The sequence below is a fragment of the Bos taurus genome, chromosome 6 (assembly GCF_002263795.3).
Source record: "Bos taurus isolate L1 Dominette 01449 registration number 42190680 breed Hereford chromosome 6, ARS-UCD2.0, whole genome shotgun sequence".
Classification (NCBI taxonomy): Eukaryota; Metazoa; Chordata; class Mammalia; order Artiodactyla; family Bovidae; genus Bos; species Bos taurus.
The window spans coordinates 66,167,328-66,191,652 of record NC_037333.1 but is presented as its reverse complement, the minus strand read 5'-3'; the positions used below and the strand labels follow the sequence as shown (position 1 = coordinate 66,191,652).

General features: G+C 38.7%; 1 protein-coding gene across 8 annotated transcripts in view; it reads right to left on the bottom strand.

The window, feature by feature from the left end:
* The window catches only part of ATP10D (ATPase phospholipid transporting 10D (putative)), a 136,222-nt gene that overhangs the window by 80,484 nt on the left and 31,413 nt on the right, over positions 1 to 24,325 (bottom strand). For 5 of the 8 annotated variants that reach the window (XM_024993336.2, XM_024993335.2, XM_024993338.2 and 2 more), the window contains 3 exons: positions 20,048 to 20,374; positions 17,398 to 17,592; positions 1,390 to 1,594 (listed from right to left, as the gene is read on the bottom strand). In XM_024993336.2, coding sequence (XP_024849104.1) covers positions 1,390 to 1,594; positions 17,398 to 17,592; positions 20,048 to 20,367 — 720 coding nt within the window. In that variant the 5' untranslated portion in view covers positions 20,368 to 20,374. Of the gene's footprint in view, positions 1 to 1,389; positions 1,595 to 16,798; positions 16,917 to 17,397; positions 17,593 to 20,047; positions 20,375 to 24,325 lie in introns of those variants that run through there. The other 3 variants (XM_024993339.2, XM_024993340.2, XM_024993337.2) reach the window with 3 other exon arrangements.

The following is a 24,325-nucleotide window of genomic DNA, read 5'->3' as shown; positions in this document are numbered from 1 at the left end:
CACATCAATCTTATATCCTTTCCTTTTTTTATATGGTTTTTTGGATAAGATAAATGCTACTGATACATCTCAAAGTATTGATATGTGTATCAGCAAACATTTGAAAAATGAGTCATATGATCGTGTGATTTGGCTTGCTAATAATTGATATTTACTGAGTTCTTCTAATGAGTTAGAATCTATATTATGCCCTTTAAACATCTTAACTATTTTCTTCTTCACTAGATACTATAATTAGGCCTAATTAACAGATGAGGAAAGATACACACAAAGAGGACCAATAATTTGCTAAAGGTTTCAAAACAAGAAGGTTTTTAGAGTCAGGATTATAATTGAGGCCATAAGAGTCTGGAGAGCTTACCCTTAACTGAATGTAAAGTATGCTGATTAATCAACTGGTATCACCCCTCAAAGTAGGTATTTAGTGGTATGTAATTTCCAAGTGGTAGAGGATTTTTACCAATGTTTTAAGTGTGAAAATGCTTACAAATGTGACAATGACAGGAAGTTGAGAGGCATAACAATCAGAGGATCTAAATTAATCTATAGGTAGAAAGATGGACTTAATGTGACAAGATCAAATTTACCAAAGGATATAATGAGGTTACAATATTTTTGGTTTGTAAGAAACGTGACTTAATAGTAGTTCAAGTAAAAAAAAAAAAGTTACATTTTAAAATACCTCATTTTAAGTGCTTCCAGAGAAAGGAAAGAAAGACTGATAGGCACTTTGCATGATGTTTTTATATATATATTTCTTCATTTTGTCATACAACAGGCTATGAGGGAGGTGTCATCATTTCCACTTTAATAAACTGAGGCATAAAGTGTTTAAGTGACCTCCCCAAAACCACACAGTAATTAAATGACAGAACTGTTTGAATGTTACTCAAACTTGTGTTAATATAAATTCAAAGTTCTTATTTCCCTCTCCACAGTATGTGAAGAGTCAGAGCTCTGTGGCATGAGAAGTTATGAAAGTCTTAAAAGGCCTTGATACATAAGTAATTACCAGATTTTAGGAACAATAACCAAATGATATCTCCAGCTTCAATAAAACAACATACAAATAGAAGCTTAAGAAAAACAGAAGTTGATCATTTCTATTACAAAAGAATTTTCCAAAACTGTTAGGTTTCGTAAATTCAATTCCCAGAAATGTGATTGTCAGAATGAAATGTCTGAACTCCGAAGTCATTATATCCTATTATCTATGAAATATGGCACACTTCTACTGATATCTGGAATTACATTAAGCCCTTGAGACTTCTATTTTGTAAAGGTAGAAATATATTTGAAACATCTCTTTATCTGTACATGTGAAAATGAGCTCAGTCATCTTCTGAAAAGAAAATGTTAATATCACCAATGGAGAACACATTTTTTTACCTGCTCTGCATATCTCCGAACCACCTGCTTCTGTTTTAAATTGCTCTCTCCATCAAGACCAGAAGTCTCAATGTGACAGATTCCATCTGGATCAGTGGAAAAGAGTAAAACCATATCTGCAGGAATGACCTCATTACAGGAAAGGTGAATAAAGTCCCCAACAGTAACATCTTTCCAGCATCTGTCCACATATTTTTTCTCTTTCCTAAAATTGAAAAAAAAAAAAATGTTTAAAAAGAATCTCAACCCCAAAACTCACATAATAGTTTTTTTTTTTTTAATTTTAGTTTATAACTTAAAGTGATTTAAAAATTTAGGGTGATCTATTAAATGCTAAAAGGGGAAGCCAGAGAATTTGTAAAACTTAAATTCCACAGCTTGCTTCATCTGAAAATTTAGTTACTAAGTTTTTCAATTCTTTTTTTCCTGTGAGATTTTGAACCATTATGTTAATTGAGTAATTCTGGAATAAAATTAAAATTAACACTGGATGGGTTTATTCATAAATGAAGCATTTCCTGCGTGCTCTCCATGTCAGGTATCAAGGATCCAAAAGTGCACAAGATACATTATCCGCTCTTGGAGAGCTTCTCATCTGGTAGATAGGATGAGTAAAATAAACTCAAAAGAAAATAAACACCCAGACATTTAAAAAATCATTATACCAGCATACTAACACCCGCGGTGTATGTATTCAGTCACTAAGTTGAGTCCAACTCTTTGCGACCCCATGGACTTTAGCCTGCCAGACTCCTCTGTCCATAGCATTTCCCAGGCAAGCATACTGGAGTGTGCTGCCATTTCCTTTTCCAGGGGATCTTCCCGATGCAGGGATTGAACCTCTGTTTCCTGCATCTCCTGCACTGGCAGGCGGATTCTTTACTGCTTGAGCCACCTGGGAAACCCCATTAACACCCCTAATTATCATTTAATAGAAATACTGGTTAAAACAGTTCTGAGTTGGCTATAGCTGATCCCTAGAAAGGAAAATAAGAATTTTTAACCCTTTTTGAAAGTGCAGGTTTTCATTCTATATATTCAATTCTTTTTAAAAGAAAGGCACATTAATTGAGGTTGATTTGCCTTAAATCTCCTGCTTTGTGCTAAAGTTTTACCAAAGTTTTTACAGCTTTTCATAAAAAATGGCATGAATTGGATTCCACAAAGCGTTTTCCTTAAGAGTAGAATAGTAAATTTGTATCATAGAAAACCATGTAACTAGTTAAGCAGCATTTCGCATCCAATGATTCCAACAAGGTCTTAAAAAGATCTGTCTCATTTCCTTATTGTCTCCCATGTATCTGTAAAGAACTAGTATTTGTCATAAAAAGGCACTTATTTTAAAGTAAAGATTTATTTTCTATTATGGAGCTAAATACTCAAATTTGTTGTCAAGAAGCTTAGGAGATAGCTATATTCTAAAAGCTATATGACCTATATATTAAAAATGAATGCATCATATTAAATAGAAATGCTACATGAAGCCAACACTTACATACTTCTGCTACACAGAATTATATTGTTATTTCAAGAAATAATTCATCCAAAGGGCTACCTAAGAAGAATATTTTCAGGATATAGTCTCCCAAAATACCTTATGTACAAAGTTGAATCCAACTAAAAGAATTCCTTAATTACCTAAAGAGTTTGTTAGTTTACCACAAAAGATAAATCAATGCTTTGCTTTAACAGTTTTTCTTTAGTGTTTTAATATATCAGTTTACTCTTCCATGGAAGGAAGAAACAGAAGACCCAAAAGGTAGGCAGGAATCACATTTTGAAGGTTCAGTCCTACTGCCATTCCTAGAAATAAGGATTTTCATTTCATAAAAACAAACAAACAAACAAAAAACTGGAAAATCACTAAAGGTTCATAGAAGAGTATGATCCTATTTCTACTTGCTCAATCCTGCTGCAGAGTAATGGATGGACTGTTGGGTGGCAGGCTGGTTAGAAATAGGAATGGCAAGAAACCAATGGAAAGATACTGAAATAATTCAGGGAAGGGATAAAGATGATTACAATCAAGACAGTAGCAAAAAGGATGGATAAAATGAGATTAAATCAAGATAATATTTGGGTAACAGAGACAAGTATTCTGACTTATTATACACAAAAAAGTTATCAAGGATGATGCTGTGGTTTCAAACCTTCATGGTGAATGGTCTTTTTTACCATGTCCCAGGTTTTAGAAGTAACTGGATGCATCATGGGGAAGATAATAAATCTAGTTTGAAAAGTTTTACGTAGGATATAAAATTGAAGAGGTCCAGCATTTTGAGGATTTTGATCAGAAGTTCACAAGTAGAAATATAGTACCTACAACTCCTAGGCACAGAGAGAGCAATTGACACCAGGCAAGGAGATCCAACCAGTCCATTCTGAAGGAGATCAGCCCTGGGTGTTCTTTGGAAGGAATGATGCTAAAGCTGAAACTCCAGTACTTTGGCCACCTCAGGCAAAGAGTTGACTCATTGGAAAAAACTCCGATGCTGGGAGGAACTGGGGGCAGGAGGAGAAGGGGACGACAGAGGATGAGATGGCTGGATGGCATCACCGACTCGATGGACGTGAGTTTGAGTGAACTCTGGGAGCTGGTGATGGACAGGGAGGCCTGGCGTGATGCAATTCATGGGGTCGCAAAGAGTCAGACACGACTGAGTGACTGAACTGAACTGGACTGAAGGATATGGGATTCCTTAGGGAAAGAAACTTCAAGGTGATAGGGAAGTGAAGTAAGATTCAAGAGGAAATGTTGGAGAAATCAAGAAAGCAGGAAATTTCAAAATATTTACACTGTTTACAACAGCTAGAACATGGTAGCAAGCTAGATGTCCATCAACAGATGAATGGATATATACAATGGAATGTTACTCAGCTATAAAAAGGAACAATCTGAGTCAGTTCTAATGAGATGGAAGGAACCTAGAGCCTGTTATACAGAGTGAAGTCAGAAAAATAAAGATAAATGTTGTATACTAATGTATATATATGGAATCTAGAAAGCTGATACTGATGAAATTATTTGCAGAACAGCAGTGGAGACACAGATATAGAGAACAGATTTATGGACATGGTGGGTGGGGGAGGGAGAAAGGAGAGGGTGGGAGGTATGGAGAGAGGAACATGGAAACTTACATTACCGTATGTGAAATAGATAGCCAACGGGAACTTGCTGTATGACTCAGGGAACTCAAACAGGTACTCTGTAACAACCTAGAGAGGTGGGATGGGGACGAAGATTGGGGGGGCGGAGGGGACATATGTATACCTATGGCTGATTCATGTTGATGTCTGGAAGAAACCAACAAAATTCTGTAAAGCAATTATCCTTCAATTAAAAATAAAAATTTTTTAAAAAGGGAGTCATCAGAGTAACAAAAGCCACAAAGGGATCACGTCTGTGGTATGTGGTTATTAGGATGTCTGCTATTAAGTAGGGAGTATGAAATTGTTGACATGGAGAGTAAAGAAGAAAGTGAGACCTTCAGTGGGTTAAGGCATGATTAGAAGTTGACGGAGGAGTCTACTTCATCAAGTTCAGGTCTGAAAGGAATAAAGGGTGAAAGTAGCCACTGCAAGGGAAGGGAAGGCAAAGGGCAGTAAGGATGAAAGAACCGGGCAAGAAAAAAAAGAGAGAACTGGACACACACACAGCATGCAAGGAAGAAGCCCATGGAGAAGGCAAGGCAGGGGAGAGGAGAGAGAATGGACAGTGTTGGTTGAAGCTATCGAGAAGTAACAAGGAATGGAATTAAGAACACAGATGAAAGGACTACTATTACAAGGAAGGGAGTTACTGCTTCATGTAAAGTCAGAAGAAAGCAGGTGAAAATGACAAAAGAAGGAACTGAGATACCTGGTTCATGCTTAATGACCTCTACTTTTTCTATGAAGAAAGGTATAAGAAAAGTTGCTGAGGATTTGTGAAAGTAGGGAGAGAAGACAGACTTGAATACTAAGGTTAAGGATTTTATTTTTCTTTCAAACCTAGTAAACAGAATTCTTCTAAGGGACAAATTTATTTACTCTCCACTCTACATTGGAACAAAATCCAAATGAGGTTAATTTTACAACTGAATTAACTTCACTATTCCCGATTTGGAGTTCATACTAGATTTTAAAAAGTGGCTAATGTCCCCAATAGCTGGCTGTGTGTGTGCTTAGTCACTCAGTGGTACCCGATTATCTGAAGCCTCATGGACTGGAGCCCATCAGGCTCTTCTGTCCATGGGATTTTCCAGGCAAGAATACTGGTGTACGTTACCATTTCCTCTTCCAGGGGATCTTCCCAAACAGGGACTGAACCTGTGTATCCTGTATTGGCAGGCAGATTCTTTACCACTGAGCCATACTGATCTTAATTTATGCCAGTTACCATGTTAGATGCTAAGAATACAAAAGTGATTAAATTACAGTCATTCCCCTAGAAAGCTATAGTCAAAATGTGAAAAAGAACCACAAACAGCAATTTTATAAGATAGGTATGCTCAGGCTCTTTTGGAAGCAAATAGCTGGGACATTGACCTCTGGAGGAGGCGCGTCTTGCAGGATGATCTAGAGTCATGTGAAGAAAGTGGGGCAGTGTAACTGTCAAGAGTGACAGTAGAGGCATAATGCCACAGGGTATGGGTGTGTACGATGTTTTAAAACTGCAAGCTAAGCAACAATGTACATTGCCAATCGTAACTAGCTTTGAGAATCTATCAATGTGGTAGACTCTAAATGAGGTTGTATTTCCTTCTTGGACATAGAACTAAAACTAGCAGAAACTTTCTTCTTCCCTCACAGCCTAAATATACAGCCAGAATTCCCTGCATCTACTTGTTATTTGTTGCTTCAGTATTACTCTCACCATTTAGGATATAGCACTTATAATCCATCCTTCAGGTAAACTCAATCAGCTCAGTTCATTCGCTCAGTCATGTCCAACTCTTTTCGACCCCATGGACTGCAACATGCCAGGACTCCCTATCCATCACCAACTCCTGGAAGTTTACTCAAACTCATGTCCATTGAGTCAGTGATACCTTCCAACCATCTCATCCTCTGTCGTCTGTTCTCCTCCTGCCTTCAATCTTTCCCAGCATCAGGGTCTTTTCCAATGAGTCAGTTCTTTGCATCAGGTGGCCAAGTATTGGAGTTTCAGCTTTAGCATCAGTCCTTCCAATGAATATTCAGGACTGACTTCCTTTAGGATGGGCTGGTTCGATCTCCTTGCTGTCCAAGGGACTCTCAAGAGTCTTCTCCAACACCTCAGTTCAAAAGCATCAATTCTTTGGCTCTCAGCTTTCTTTATAGTCCAACTCTCACATCCATACATGTCTACTGGGAAAACCATAGCTTTGATAAGACGGACCTTTGGCAAAGTAGTCTCTGCTTTTTAATATGCTGTCTAGGTTGGTCATAGCTTTTCTTCCAAGACTGTCTTTTAATTTCATGGCTGCAGTCACCATCTGCAGTGATTTTGGAGCCCAATAAAGTCTGTCATGATTTCCACTGTTTCCCTATCTATTTGTCATGAAATGATGGGACCAGATGACATGATCTTAGTTTTCTGAATGTCGAGTTTTAAACCAATTTTTTCACTCTCCTATTTTACTTTCATCAAGAGGCTCTTAGTTCTTCTTTGCTTTTCTGCCATAAGGGTGGTGCCATCTGCATATCTGAGGTTACTGATATTTCTCCTGGCAATATTGATTTGTTTGTGCTTCATCTAGCCCTGCATTTCTCATGATGTACTCTGCATAAGACTTAAATAAGCAGGGTAACAATATACAGCCTTGACATACTCCTTTCCCAGTTTGGAACCAGTCTGTTGTTCCATTTCCAGTTCTAACTGTTGCTTTTTGACTTGCATACAGGTTTCACAGGAGGCAAGTCAGGTGGTCTAGAATTCCCATCTCTTCTAGAATTTTCCACAGTTTATTGTGATCCACACAGTCTAAGGTTTTGGCACAGTCAATAAAGCAGAAACAAGATGTTTTTCTGGATCTCTCTTGCTTTTTCAATGATCCAATGGATGTTGGCAATTTGATCTCTGGTTCCTCTGCCTTTTCTAAATCCAGCTTGAACATCTGGAAGTTCATGGTTCACGTACTATTGAAGCCTGGCTTGGAGAATTTTGAGCATTACTTTACTAGTGTGTGAGATGGTAGTTTGAGCATTCTTTGGCATTGCCTTTCTTTGGGATTGGAATGAAAGCTGACCTTTTCCAGTCCTGTGGCCACTTCTGAGTTTTCCAAATTTGCTGGCATACTGAGTGCAGCACTTTCACAGCGTCATCTTTTAGGATTTGAAATAGCTCAACTGGAATTCCATCACCTCACTAGCTTTGTTTGTAGTGATGCTTCCTAAGGCCCACTTGACTTCACATTCCAGGATGTCTGGCTCTAGGTTGGTGATCACACCATCGTGATTACCTGGGTCGTGAAGATCTTTTTTGTGTAGTTCTTCTGTGTAATCTTGCCACCTCTTAATATCCTCTGCTTCTGTGAGGTCCATACTGTTTCTGTCCTTTATTGTGCCCATCTATGCATGAAATGTTCCCTTGGTATCTCTAATTTTCTTGAAGAGATCTCTAGACTTTCCCATTCTATTGTTTCCCTCTATTTCTTTGCACTGATTGCTGAGGAAAGCTACCCATTTTCTAGCCCCATTTTGTTCAAAGTTGCCCAGCTTTTATGTCAATATATAAGCACTGGGGAAATCTGGGAAGAATATATTCGATTATTAATAGTAATTTCACTGGTGGGAGTTGGCTGCAGTGAGATGAAAAGGTGGAAAATGTGGACTGCTACTTCCTACTTTAACAAATCTAAACAAAGAGTGGGATTATGAATGAATTTTTCTTTTTGACGTTCATTAGTACTTCTCTGAAAAAAACACTAAAAACAATTTATATAATGAATATCACTGGCACAGAGCAGCTCAGATTTATTGGTTCAGTTCAGTTGCTCAGTCATGTCCGACTCTTCGTGACCCCATGAACAGCAGCACACCAGGCCTCCCTGTCTATTACCAATTCTCAGGGTTTACCCAAACCCATGTTCACTGAGTCGGTGATGCCATCCAGCCATCTCATCCTGTCGTCCCCTTCTCTCCCTGCCCTCAATCCTTCCCAGCATCAGGGTCTTTTCCAATGAGTCAGCTTTTCGCATCAGGTGGCCAAAGTATTGGTGTTTCAGCTTCAACATCAGTCCTTCCAATGAACACCCAAGCCTTATCTCCTTTAGGATGGACTGGTTGGATCTCCTTGCAGTCCAAGGGACTCTCAAGAGTCTTTTCCAACACCATAATTCAAAAGTATCAATTCTTTGGTGCTCAGCTTTCTTTATAGTCCAACTCTCACATCCATACATGACTACTGGAAAAACCATAGCCTTGACTAGACGGACCTCTATTGACAAAGTAATGTCTCTGCTTTTTAATATGCCATCTAGGTGATCGACTTTATTTTGGGGGGTTCCAAAATCACTGCAGATGGTGACTGAAGCCATGAAATTAAAAGACACTTACTCTTTGGAAGGAAAGTTATGACCAACCTAGACAGATTTATTGGAGGCTTTATCAATTCATAAATCATTTAATTTTCAATCAATGTTATGTAGTTGGTACTATGAATGCACTATGCCCCACTCCCCACCTCTTACAAATGAGAAAAACTGGCTTAGGGAGGTTAAGGAACTAGTTCAAGGTCACACAGTTTCTAGTATTTCTGGGATTAAAACAAGGCAAGAACAAGAAGCTCCACCTCTCAAATACTGGACTTTACTCCCAGTTATAACAACTTACCAATGACCACCAAATAGAATACAGATTAACCATGTATTAGAAAGTGAATTTCAAGAACTACTTTAGAAAATGTCGCACATAAATAAGGTTAATACCTTAGAAGGCCACTAAAATTTAGTTTCAAGAATAATGAAATACCATGGATTTATGAGATAATGCTAAAATATTAACATCAGCTAGTATTTTTAAACTCCCAACATCCCAAATGGCTCAGTGGGTAAAGACACCGGCTGTAATGCAGGAGACACGGGAGATGCCGATTCGATTCCTGGGTTGGGAACATCTCTTGGAGAGGGAAATGGCAACCCACTCCAGTTTTCCTGCTAGAAAAATCTCATGGACAGAGGAGCCTGGAGGGCTGCAGTCCAAAGGGTCGCAAGAGTGAGACACAACTAAGACAAGGCAGGAGGAGAAGGGGACGACAGAGGATGAGACGGTTGGATGGCATTACCGACTCAATGGACCTGAGTTTGGGTAAACTCTGGGAGTTGGTGATGGACAGGGAGACCGGGTGTGCTGCAGTTCACAGGGTCACAAAGAGTCGGACACGACTGAGCGACTGAACTGAACTGACTGAACTGAAGCACACAAACCAAAACACCACCAACACGGTGATTTTTAAAGATCAGAAAACAATATAAGTTCTTGGATGGCAGGCACTTTGTTTTTTGTTTAAACCTCTAAATCTCTCAGTGCCAGCAACACAGTATGCGGCTAAATTTGTCAGATGATTAATAGTTTTATTTTCAGCACATTTCTAATATACTTGAAGCAAATCTTAAAACCTTAGCAAATGGCTGCCATTTTAAAGGCAATCTTAAGAATGCGAGGTTTTTGCTAATAGTTCATTCTAACTTAATTGAGGTGTAATAGGGTTTAAATGTTTACTTTCTGTTCCAGCATTTGTTATTTCCCAATGATACTTTCCCAAATAAAATTAAGCACCTTGTGAAAGACCACAGTCTTTCACAAATAAGAACCAAATTATCTGCATAAAAATGTTAATGCTTCTTGCAAAAGCTTGCAAAGTTTAATGATCCCATATCTTCAACTTACTTTTACTGAGAAATAATTAGTACTTTAAAGTAATTTCTTTGTATTTCACAGGAATTTAAGTTAGTACATTAACTTAAATGAATAACAATAAATAGACAATCTTTATTTCTCTATATTCTTATAATTTGTTCCAAGAACAGTGAGGGGTAGGCACTGGGATGTAAGCGTTATTTCTTCTATAGCACCAAAAAATAGGCAAATTACATAGAATAACAGTTAATAAATAAAAAAGAATTAGCAGATTCCATTATGAAATGCAATCATAAAATGATTATCTCGGACTAGACTTTAAAACAACTGAAAAGAATATTGCCTCTCATCTTCAAGTTTATATGCAAATCATCTAAAACAGATCCAAAGGACACCTGAGAAAAAAATTATACCATGTCTCCCATTAGGAAATTGTAATAAAGGGGTTCCCAAGTAGTGCAGTGGTAAAGAATCTGCCTGCCAATGCAGAAGATGAGAGAGACGTGAGTTTGATCCCTATTTGGGAAGATCCCCTAGAGGAGGAAATGGCAACCCACTCTAGTATTCTTGCCTGGAAAATCCCCATGGACCGAGGGGTCTGGGGGGCTACAGTCCAGGAGGTCACAAAGAGTCGGACACAACCGAGTGACTGAGCACACTACTCAGCACTTAGAAAGGGGTAGGCGCTATGCTTACTGTTTGATACTGTTTTATTCATAATGAAAGAAACTGGAATTTAGCTAGTTTACATAATTTTTCCCAAGACTACACAGCTACTAAGTATGAGAACCAGAACTTTTAGAGCAACCCTAAAAAGCAAATATACAGCATCAACTCTAAACTCACACTAAAAATTAGAATTTATGTACAAGAATTTGTATTTAGAAATATATAAGAAATATTCTTTCCATTTGCTAAATTTGACACTGAGTAATTGTAAAATTGGTCAAAATATGGATTTTTTTCATCAGATAATCACTGTAAAATTCTACTTCCTATAGCTATGTTTTGAAGGCAGGGATTGTATCAACATTTCATCTCTCTGTCCCTGGCATATGAAAGCATTTAAACATCACTGAATGATTCATACCACTGTTTCAGTAAAGTGATCTATGAATTTTAAAACCATGGCCTTTTATTATTTTTTTTATTTTTCTATACAACACATCATTTTTTTTTCTGGTTCCCCTTAGACTATATAAGAAAAAACAGAATATTTTCTTATTTAAGTACAGTTCACAGCATCTTTGGGATTTCCCTGGTGGCTCAGATGGAAAAGAATCTGCCTGCAATGAGAGAGACCGGGATTCAATCCCTGGGTTGGGAAGACCCCCTGCAGAAGGGAATGGCAACCCACTCCAGTATTCTTGCCTGGAGAATTCCATGGACGGAGGAGCCTGGCAGGCTACACAGTCCATGGGGTCACAAAGAGTCAGACACGACTGAGCAACTAATACACACACATACATACACATACACACACACACACACACACACAGAGCATACACAGCATCTCGCAAAAGAGGAAAAAAAGTTACTTTGCTTCAATAAGTCTTTAAAACAAATTTTGGGAAAGCCACTGAAGAATTCTGATAACAAAAAAACTCAGATTTCTACATATATCAGCTTAAGTATCACTTCTTCAGAGAAGCCTTCCCTAATCATTTGCTCATATAAAATGAAAGACAGCTCTATTATCAGGACAAGGCTTTGAGTTATTTTTCTACCAAAACAAAAAAAATGTCATCTGGTTGAACTCTTAGTCAAGTGAGCCTTAAATTTGTTCAGAATATACTTCTGTTTATTATAAAACTAGACATTTAAACCGAGATATCTTTTATTCTGACTTGCAAACTAAAATATAACAGGTTATTTTATAAGTTTGCAGATTAGGAATTACTGTCTTATGAAAGTTGGCTCTGTATCAGAGCACTGAAGTCAACCCAAGAAATATGCCACATGCTTTGGGATCTCAGAAGAGTAGCACTTGTCAAACACAGCCTGTGAAGTTTCTCCAAAGGCTGAAATAGGTGCCTTTGAACTCAAAGCTCAGTCTTTTACCTTGTCACATATTCTCCCTTGAGAATGTAAGTCAAACTCCTAACTTCAGAATCACCTCTAAATGGGCTGATGACTTTGAAATTTCTCTCTGCAGCCTTTCCTTCCCTCCAGAAATTGTCATATGTTCCTATTTGCCCACTGGACATTCCTCTGGGATGCCTGTCTTGCTATCATTTCTAGTTCATTCTACCTTAGATGAACTTCAGTTCAGTTGCTCAGTGTCCGACTCTTTGCAACCCCATGAATCGCAGCACGCCAGGCCTCTCCGTCCATCACCAACTCCCGGAGTTCACTCAGACTCACATCCATGGATTCAGTGATGCCATCCAGCCATCTCATCCTCTGTCGCCCCCTTCTCCTCCTGCCCCCAATCCCTCCCAGCATCAGAGTCTTTTCCAATGAGTCAACTCTTTGCATGAGGTGGCCAAAGTACTGGAGTTTCAGCTTCAGCATCATTCCTTCCAAAGAAATCCCAGGGCTGATCTCCTTCAGAATGGACTGGTTGGATCTCCTTGCAGTCCAAAGGACTCTCAAGAATCTTCTCCAACACCACAATTCAAAAGCATCAATTCTTCGGCGCTCAGCCTTCTTCACAGTCCAACTCTCACATCCATACATGACCACAAGGAAAAACCATAGCCTTGACTAGATGGACCTTTGTTGGCAAAGTAATGTCTCTGCTTTTCAATATGCTCTCTAGGTTGGTCATAACTTTCCTTCCAAGGAGTAAGCGTCTTTTAATTTCATGGCTGCAGTCACCATCTGCAGTGATTTTGGAGCCCCCAAAAATAAAGTCTGACACTGTTTCCACTGTTTCCCCATCTATTTCCCATGAAGTGATGGGACCAGATGCCATGATCTTCATTTTTTGAATGTTGAGTTTTAAGCCAACTTTTTCACTCTCCTCTTTCACCTTCATCAAGAGGCTTTTTAGTTCCTTTTCACTTTCTGCCATAACACTCCCTATTTCTATCAATGGTATTTTTACCCTACAAATCTGGAAAAAAAAAAATCACAAAAGTTCACCAAATTCCACTGGGCCCTTCTACACAGTATCTATTCTATGAATCCCTTCCTGCACTTAGCACATACTCCTTTTAGTGCCCTGGATTAATTAGCAGAAGCAGATCCATAAAGAAGCCATTCTTATGACCCGAATTGACCAATATTCCTTAAAGCACAACTTTTACTATGTTGTTTCTTGGCTCAAAACATGGATTCTGTACAACTCAAGGAAAATATCTGTGATGGTTAATTTTATGACTCAACTTCACTGGTTGAAAGGATGCCCAACTACCTGGTTAAATATTATTTCTAGGTGTCTCTGGGGGTGTTTCTGGAAGAGATGAACATTTGAATTGCTGAACTGAGTAAAGCAGTTAGCCCTTCCCAGTATAGGTGGGCATCATCCAATTTGTTGAGGGCTTGAATAGAACAAAAAGGCGAAGGAATTCACTCTCTACCTGACTGATCCGGTACACTGATCTTCCCTGGACATTCCTGGTTCTCAGGCCTACAGACATGGATTGGAATCTACACCATCACTCTCTGGCCTTCAAACTACATGACAGACAATTCTCTGGCAGGCTACAATCCATGGGGTCGCAAAGGGACTTCTTAGCCTCCATATCCCATGAGCCAATTCCTTGTAATAAATCTTATTCCTATTGATTGTATTTCTCTGGAGAGCTTTTATTCAGTGTGTAAGCAGTAGCCTGGGCATGACATCCTGCCACAGCAGGCCTCAAACTCCCCTTTTATTTCTTATTGTTGTTGTTTAGTCGCTAAGTCGTGTCTGACTCTTTGCAACCCAAGAACTGTGGCCTGCCAGGCTTCTCTGTCCATAGGTTTTCCCAGGCAAGAATACTGGAATGGGTTGCCATTTCCTTCTCTGGGGCATCTTCCTGACCCAAGGATTGAATCCCCATCTCCTGCACTGGCAGGTGAATTCTTTACCACCGAGTCACCAGGGGATCCCCTTATTTCTAATTACAGCCCTTTTACTGGGCCACTACCCTCAGGCCAAATTAACCTACTCATTATCGTCAGAATACTCCATAAACCTTCCAAACTCTGAAATGAAAAAAAGTGACACCAAAACCCTATTTGTAAAGCAGTAAACACAATGACAATTTCATAAATCTATCCTTAATGATAACTTTTTAAGAAGTAGATACATTTCTCATGAAAAAGAACTTCAGAGAATTAACCTTATAAACTTTGTAATTGGCATTCACAAAAGCCACATGAATAAGGACTTAAAAATATTGCTCCTTGAAAAGGGAACCCACCTACACTGTTGGTGGGAATGTAAATTAATGCAACCAGTATGGAGGTTCCTTAAAAACTAAAAATAGAGCTACCATATGATCCAGCAATCCCACTCTTAGGCATATATCCACAGAAAATAGTAATCTGAAAAGATACAATGCATCCCAATGTTCATAGCAACACTCTTTACAACAGCCAAGACATGGAAGCAACCTAAGCGTCTACTGACAAATGAATGGATAAAGAAGGTAAAATATGTATATTCACACACACATATACACACAATGGAATACTACTCAGTCACAAAAAAGAGTGAAATACCATGTAATGCCATTTACAGCAACATGGATGTAGGTCGAAATCATACTAAGTGAAGTAAGAAAGAAAAAGATATATCACTTATATATGGAATCTGAAATATAACACAAATGAATTTATCTCACAGATACAGAGAACAAACTTGTGGTTGTCAAAGGGGAGGAGGGTGGAAGAAAGAAGGATTCAGAGTTTGAGATTAGCTGATACAAACTATTATTTATAGAATGGATAAATAACAAGGTCCCACTGTATAGCACGGGGAACTATATTTGATATTATATAATAAATCACTTACCAACTGAACTGCAAGGGAAGCACTATAATAAACCACAATGGAAAAGAATATGAAAAACAATGTCTATACACGTATAACTAAATCTGCTGTGCAGATTCACAGTGTATGTATATACACAGTCAATATAGACTATACATATTGACTATGCCAAAGCCTTTGACTGTGTGGATCACAATAAACTGTGGAAAATTCTGAAAGAGATGGGAATACGAGACCACCTGACCTGCCTCTTGAGAAACCTATATGCAGGTCAGGAAGCAACAGTTAGAACTGGACATGGAACAACAGACTGGTTCCAAATAGGAAAAGGAGTACATCAAGGCTGTATATTGTCACCCTGCTTATTTAACTTATATGCAGAGTACACCATGAGAAACACTGGGCTGGAAGAAGCACAAGCTGGAATCAAGATTGCCTGGAGAAATATCAATCACCTCAGATATGCAGATGACACCACCCTTATGGGAAAAAGTGAAGAGGAACTCAAAAGCCTCGTGATGAAAGTGGAAGAGGAGAGTGAAAAAGTTGGCTTAAAGCTCAACATTCAGAAAACAAAGATCATGGCATCTGGTCCCATCACTTCATGGGAAATAGATGGGGAAACAGTGGAAACAGTGTCAGACTTTATTTTTGGGGGCTCCAAAATCACTGCAGATGGTGACTGCAGCCATGAAATTAAAAGACGCTTACTCCTTGGAAGGAAAGTTATGACCAACCTAGAGAGCATATTGAAAAGCAGAGACATTACTTTGCCAACAAAGGTCCATCTAGTCAAGGCTATGGTTTTTCCTTGTGGTCATGTATGGATGTGAGAGTTGGACTGTGAAGAAGGCTGAGCGCTGAAGAATTGATGCTTTTGAACTGTGGTGTTGGAGAAGATTCTTGAGAGTCCCTTGGACTGCAAGGAGATCCAACCAGTCCATTCTGAAGATCAGCCCCGGGTGTTCTTTGGAAGGAATGATGCTAAAGCTGAAACTCCAGTACTTTGGCCATCTCATGCAAAGAGTTGACTCATTGGAAAAGACTCTGATGCTGGGAGGGATTGGGGGCAGGGAAAAGGGGATGACAAGGATGAGATGGCTGGATAGCATCACCAACTCGATGGACGTGAGTCTGAGTGAACTCCGGGAGGTGGTGATGGACAGGGAGGCCTGGCGTGCTGTGATTCATGGGGTCGCAAAGAGTCGGACACAATTGAGTGACTGAACTAAACTGATACTTTAATAAATTAAAAAATATATTCTCCTCTTGATATATTAGTTCCATTCCTAATTATAATGGGGAAATAATCATAGATCTTCAATACTTCTGTGTAAGAATACTCACTGATATATTTTTAAATTATATAAATATGGGAAATGTTTAAATTATCTTAGAGTCTTATTACAATGTAGCTATTAAAAGTGCTTTCTTGATGGATAAAGACAAGGGAAATATTCATGATGTAAATTAGGCTAAAATAATAGAATAAAAACAATATATGTAGTACAATCCCAATTTTGTAAACTGTCCTACATTTTCCTACCACACACAATACGTATGACTTCAAGGAACACATCACAGCCTTATAAATAGTTGTCTCTGGACACTAGCATTGAAATTTGTAAATGTAGTCATTAATATACAGCACAGTTAAACACTCACCTTAATGGACTTCACTCTTGGCTACACAGGCTATTTCATAAATACTTGAAATAGAAGTCTTCAACAGAGCAAGTATGCTCCTTATAAGTCCTCCTATTACGAATGCCCTCAGTTGCTGCTGCAACAGGAAATGTTTTATAGGCTTCTTGCTTGTTTACAAAAAAGAATGCACTTCTCTGTATCTCACAATTCCTTTCCTCCACAAGAAACTCACCTTCTCTCATATCCCATCTTGTTTTTCATATTCATTCATACATTTCATATCCCAACCTCTTAATCCCAAATTGTAAATATCTAGGGTTAAAAGCTATCTGCTTGCTTTCCTTCTTATGGTTTGAAGTTTAATTCTTTCAGCTCTACTTACACCTAAATTACAGAAGCTTTTACTTTATCAACATCTGGTTGACAATGGTTTAATGTGTTGATTGTTTTCCTATGATCCTGATGTAAATGCACTCTAGGATTTTAATAAATATTAGTTCAAAACACCATCCCACCCCCAAAAGTGTCCTAGTCACATCTAAGGAGTGGAGAGTAACATTCTGCATGTTTCTAAATGATGCATGTATATTCCCCAGCATAGCTCCTGTTACACTTACCTACTATAAACTTTAGTTACTAGGTTGTTGATCTGTTTGTCAATTTTGTATTTTCGGTAATCTTCCAAGCCATCTTTAATTGCAATAATTGTAAGGACAACCACCAGAGGCAGCATAGTAATTTCCTTTTGGAAGGCTTCTACCAAAGGCACCCAGTTCAGAACAACTAGAAACAGGAAATATAAATTGGCGACTCTGAAACCCAAACACACACAAGGAGGTGTTAACAAAGCAAGCGAAGCCTGGAACAAACGAGGCAAAAGACCTGGTGGCCTTTTTCCACAAGTTCCTATCAGTTGATTTTGGATGCTACACAACAGAACTAGTGATATCTAACAAATCTGAATTAACGATGTATTATCCCTGCAGACATCTGGTTGGACGTACTCTAATAAATGTGAGGTATCATTTATTAAATATATTATAGTCAATATTGCAGTGTGACCATTGTGAGTTGTGTAACATAATAAAGCACAATAGGAGGTACTACTTTCTTTTAAAAAGTTCAAAAACCTTAAGAGGAAATTCAAAGTTAATGCATTGCAAAAACAAAAAATTAACTCAAACTTTCCGAAGTTAACTTGATTGTCCAATCATTAGGTTCAAACAAGGTTCAAAATAATTAGAAAACCCTGAGGGTTTATATTCCCCTGAGATCAACACTTCCATTTCTGCTTTCACATTACTGAGAACTATTTTTTAAGGAACTACGTCCCTTTTATATAATCAAATATTTCCCACTGGACTCTAAGGCAAATGCAAGCAGTCTCTTTCCTTAAAAGAAAGAAACTAAATCTCAGTTTTGCACGGTCCCTTGAATTTTTATCACATTTTCTTCCCACAGCCAAACTTCTCAAAATAATCTACACATATTCCTCATTTCTCACCTCCAATTCCTCTTATGCTGAAATTTTTGGCTACTTGCAACCCTTTTTGCTTCTTCTGTGGCTTCAATGATTTGCATATACAGTTCCGTTCAGTCGCTCAGTCATGTCCGACTCTTTGCGACCCCATGGACTGCAGCACACCAGGTTAACTGCATCTCTATCTATAGGGCTGAGCCCTGAACTCTATTCAGGTTCCAGGTTCTAATTCTATCATGGGCACAACTGCAAACCCCATACAAGATAGAAACATCCATAGTAGTTAAAACCATTAATTCGACAAATTCACATCTGTTCTTTAACCATATTCACTGTTTCATAACTACATGGAATATACAGAGATTAAAAAATGAGAATGAATATATATGAAATGAATAATACTGGAAAAAATAACCACAAATGCTGAGAATCTCTATACTCACATTAGCATCTCAAACTCAACATTTACAAAAACAACATAAACATAACCTTTGAGCCAACCTTGTTTTTATTCCTGTCTTTCTTTTTTCTGTTAATAATCCTGGTCATCATAACTCAATTTGCTCACATCATCTTTTCACTCCTTTCACTTAATTCCTTAGTATTCCATAGTATCTGTAATAGACTGTCCTCTTTCTCATCCCCACTTTGTTCTAAGTCAGGTCTCTATTACGGCTTGCCAAGATATATGCGGCATCTTCCTAAATGTTCTGTCCTGCTTTCAATTAGCCTCTAACAGTATCAGTCACAGAGGACTACTTCCCAGGCCTCCAGCAAATCTTCTATGCCACTGCCATTCTGCTTTTCTTTGTATTCCTTCCTCCATCTGAAATGTGCTTTACAGACATCTCTGCCTTGAAAATCTCAACCTTCATAATTAACTTCACATACCACTTTCTTTCTACTGCTCTGGCTAACAGTAGTATTTCTCTTTTTGAGGCTTCCATCCTAGTTGGCAGCACCTTACAGCGCGCATCACATCCACCATGTCTTTTCATTGTATGCACATCTTGCTGCCCTTGCTAAACATAAGGCTCCATAAGGAAAGAAGCTTCATGTAACCTTGCATTTCCTTCAATACTTAACCTGATGAAAGGGCTTCAGCAAATACATATTACACTGAATTATATCTGCTTTACCTAATCTTACAGGTTACATTTGTATTTAATTCAGAGCTCTATTTCCTCCTTTTATGAGGAATAAAAAGCTAGGAGCTAGTGGCTAAGACTCCCTGCTCCCAATGCAAGGTGCTCGGGTTCAATCCCTGGTCAGGGAACAAGATCCCAAATGCTGCAACTAAAGATTCCTTATGCCACAATGAAGATTTAAGGTCCCATGTACTGTAACTAAGACCCAGAGCAGCCAAAGAAGTAAATAAATAAATATTTTTTAAAAAAGAAGAAAAGGCTATAAGTCAAATTTAAACACAGAATTAACATTCTTTTAATGGACAGAACACAAAAGCAGGAGTGAATAGACTGAAGGTCATAGCCCCTCATTCACCTCTGGCAGGACACTGGTTAAACTACAGGGCCAAACTTAGTTTCCTTATCTGTAATATGAAGATAACAATATCTTTTCGTGTCACGAGAAAGCATTTTATTAGTCCTAAAGTGTTATATGAATGTAAGGACTCATCATTCCACAATGGACCCTACCAGAATTGTCAAAGATAATGTCGCAAGTGTTAGGCTTAGGTAACAGACATTATGAAAATGAAAAATCTTATATATCAATCAGAATGACAAAGAACATTTTAAGTTTTTTCCCCGCAAAAATAAAAGTACCTGTGAAATTGTTCAAACAAATTTCTTGGCACAAAATTCAACAGCGTGTACTTTGTTGTCCGTATTCTGTTATTCACGTAGGTTCCAGAGAACTTTTCATACTCCTCCTTGAAGAGCTGGAGGTGGGGAACGACAACCCGATGCTTTCCTGCCAGTCTGGGGGTCTGGGAGGACTTGCCCCCGCAGGCAAGCAGAGAGGAATAGCTGTATGGTCTCTCGTCATCGTCTGTGTTCGTACGGCCAATCGGCCGCTGCCAGTGATACCTGGCCCATTGAAGAAGCTCGGTCATGTCCAAAATGCGGTGAGACCCAGGTTGCATAGGTGATCTGGCAAAACAAAGAAAAGTCCATTAAAACAATTCTCATAAACTTCTGGAAAGTCTTAAAGAACAGTAATGTTAGTAAGATTAAATTTTTTCTATACTAAACAAATGAGTCAACAGTTTACTGGAGAGGGTTGCCATTTCCTCCTCCAAGGGATCTTTCCAACCCAGGGATCAAACCCACGTCTCCTACATTGTAGGTGGATGCTTTACTTCTGAGCCACCTGAGAAGTCTTATTTAGTCTAGAAGGTAGCAATATGAGAGTAAAACAAGTCACTAAAACTCCATTTTAACCAAATCTTAACAAAATAGAGCATACACCTTCTGCCTTGTGGGCTGATCACCTAACCAACAAGAGATAGCACCCAAAAGGCCACTCCACAAGTTGAGGCAAGAAGTTTGTGCTTCATGTGTACAAGTCTCAATTTATCTAATCAATTTTCTCATCCTTGAAATGAGATTGTCACACATGTCAGGAGACTGTTGGGAGGATTAAGGGAATAACATATAAATCACCTAGCATGAAGCAATCAGTAAAGCCTGTGAAGATTACAAAAATAGCCACAAATGCTTTCCATCCCTGTAGTCACATCCCTTTACCCATGAAGTGGTGAAGTCTTTCTCTACCTGCTGAATCTAGGCTTGGTCTTGTGGTTTGCTTTGACTAATGAATCACTAGTAAACCTGACACAAGCAGAGGCTTGCAAAGTGCCTGCTCATGGGACTCCCTTAACAACTCCTTTCCCACTGCTCTTGGGAACCCTGCGGCCACTACCACGTATCTAGCCCAGGCTGGTAGTACTCATGATGAGTACTCATGACCCACTTAGCAACTTTTGCTCCTATCAACATAGGAGTGAGGCCACTGAGTGCCAGCAGACTGACAACACCTGAGTGTACCCAGATGATACAATCTAGAGCAGAGACAAGCTGTCCCAACTGAACTCAACTCCCACCGTCAACCCACCACACTGTGAGTCAATAAAAGTTATACCACCAAGTTTTGGGGTGGTTTGATAGAAAACAAAATCTCTTACATCCCTTCCCTTATTTTCTCTATTTTCGAGTATTTTCCAGGAAATTCAGCCCTTCCTAGAACATGAGCTCATTAATTTAAGAAAAAAAAAATCTAATGTTCATTAAGAGCACACTCTATTCCAAGCACTTTGCAAAAGTATGTAAGGAGATCCAACCAGTCAATCCTAAAGGAAATCAGTCCTGAATGTCCACTGGAAGGACTCATGCTGAACCTGAAACTTCAATACTTTGGCCACCTGATGTGAAGAACTGACTCACTGGACTCGTCAGGGTCACTGGAAAAGACCCTGATGCTGGGAAAGATTGAAGGCAGGAGGAGAAGGGGATGACACAGGATGAGATGGTTGGATGGCATCAGCAACATGAATTTGAGCAAGCTCCAGGAGCTGGTAATAGACAGGAAAGCCTAGTGTGCTGCAGTCCATGGGGTTGCAAAGAGTCAGACACGACTGAGTGACTGAACTAAACTGATCTTATTTAGTATTTACCTTAATCTTATGACAGTCATTATTTTACTTGACAAAAGAGGAAATAGGTTTAGGGAAGTTAAGTGACTTGCTGAAATTTACGTGGTTAGCATGTAGATAAGGTTGATTCAAATCAAATCTTTCCAAGTCATTCTGTTTTTAACTATTAATGTGCTTCATTTAACTTCACATCCAGAGTAGCTGGTACTTAGTAGATGGCCAGTAAAAGTTCACTGAGTAGGCGAGGAGAGTGGAGGGCAAGGTCTGGAAGCCTTGATGTCTATTCCTGCATTATCAATGTCATTGCATTTACTTGATCATTTTAGGGTGGAGTTCACTTCTGGAGATTTTTAGTAAATCTGTGGGTATGTCACAGATACCCACAAATCTGTGGGTACCAATCTGTATTGGTAATAAAACTTCCCTGATGAATCAGATTCAGGTGGTCCATGACTGCATCTGCAGAAAAACTAGGTTATGTGGTGGAAAGTACATGAGGTTAGAAATATAGAGACCTGGAGCCTCATCTCCAGAATCTCAGGGTTTAGGTGAGGCAATATGTATGTAAATATATAAATGCAATCCCAAGTGCAAAAGAGTCTTCAAGGTAATAAAATAGTTTGGGTAAATTCTTTAAGCTTTCTTCCTTTCTAAGCTTCATTTTAAGTTTATAACATGTCTATTATTTTCTCTAAAGTATTATAACTAATCAGATATAGAAATTATCCCCCTAAGGATATTAAAATTATATCCAGCTTTCATGGATCTGAAATCATAAATCAATACGTAGCAGCAGTGGAAGATTTGGTCCTATTCTAGTAATTCTAGTGAATCGATATTTTTAATAATCCATTCAGCTAACACACTTATTTACTCTATATTGGTCCTTAAGCAATCCAAGAGATTACAGTTACACAGCCTCACCATCACTGTACTTATAGAAAGTAAGTTGAATTACAAATAATCTCACAAGAATTTATCAGATCTTTAAAACTTAAAACAATAAAAACAAGTAAGAGGCAGAAAATCCCCTTTAATGGGAAGAACACAATAGCCTCCAAATGTGTGTATTTGTGCCTGGATATTGGACCCATAATACACAGCGTCTACTATCAGTTAGAGAAAATGGCCAAAAAAGTCAGTTTCATCAGCTGTATACTAGGAATAGAAACAAGACAAAAAAAGTTCCATCCCATTGGTTTGCTGTCCTTTGGAGTTTGCTCTCTCAAATATCTGTCCATAGAGAGCTAAAACAAAGTACACTGACTGGTCAAACTAGTCCTCTTTTAATATCATGTTTTAACAATCTATCTCTCAAGTAATTTGAAAAGCCTATTTTTCACTTCAGTACAGGCGATGCATCATCAACATGGGGGCTTGGGTGCCCACCCTCCTCATTGTAGAAAATCCACATATAAGTTGTACTTGGCCTTGCATTTCCAGTTTCCAGGCATCCACAGACTCAACCAACCAGGATTTGGTAATATTGTAAACATTTACTACTGAAAAATATCCTAGTTTAAGTGGATCCCTGCAGTTCCAACCTGCATTGTTCAAGAGTCAACTGTATATAAATTAGCTTCTTAACCTATATGTAATAATGAGAGCTGCTGCTGCTGCTGCTAAGTCGCTTCCGTCGTGTCCGACTCTGTGCGACCCCGTAGACGGCAGCCCACCAGGCTCCCCCGTCCCTGGGATTCTCCAGGCAAGAACACTGGAGTGGGTTGCCATTTCCTTCTCCAATGCATGAAAGTGAAAAGTGAAAGTGAAGTTGATCAGTCATGTCCGACTCTTAGCGACCCCATGGACTGCAGCCCACCAGGCTCCTCCATCCATGGGATTTTCCAGGCAAGAGTACCGGATGGGGTGCCATTGCCTTCTCCAAGTAATGAGAGCTAAGAGAGCTTAAAGTAGTTCATAAGATATCCAGAAATCTTCCCAGAATAAGGATGTAAGATAGTGCTTTATCGATGAATCAGTAGATAATGTAAAATATTTAATATAAGCACTAAACACTTTTCATGTATTTCATCCCATCAGGGGGCCATTATGACAAAACTTAATTTTTAGCAGGCTGAAACTAATACAACTTTATATTACTTCTGAAAACCTTAAGAGTTTGCATTTACAATTAAACTCTAAAGACACAGGAGTGTGCATCCTGCTGGGCCCCTCAATCTCATACAACAATCTAGATTCTACTTAGATTATTAAATTTCATAATAGAGTTTCTTGAGAATGTAAACTTAGAAATGATGAAGCAAATACAACACGTGGAGAGTGTTAACTTCAGGTCACCTTTCCCCATTCACTCAGTTCCAAAGAGGCAATTCTACAAATGGAAAATGTTTCATTGTCAAAGTATCCCCAGGTCCACCTTCCTCTGAGCCTCCCCAGTGCCCTTAAACTTGCATTAGGTGTTCTTTTTACTCATACTGTTTTCCCCCTT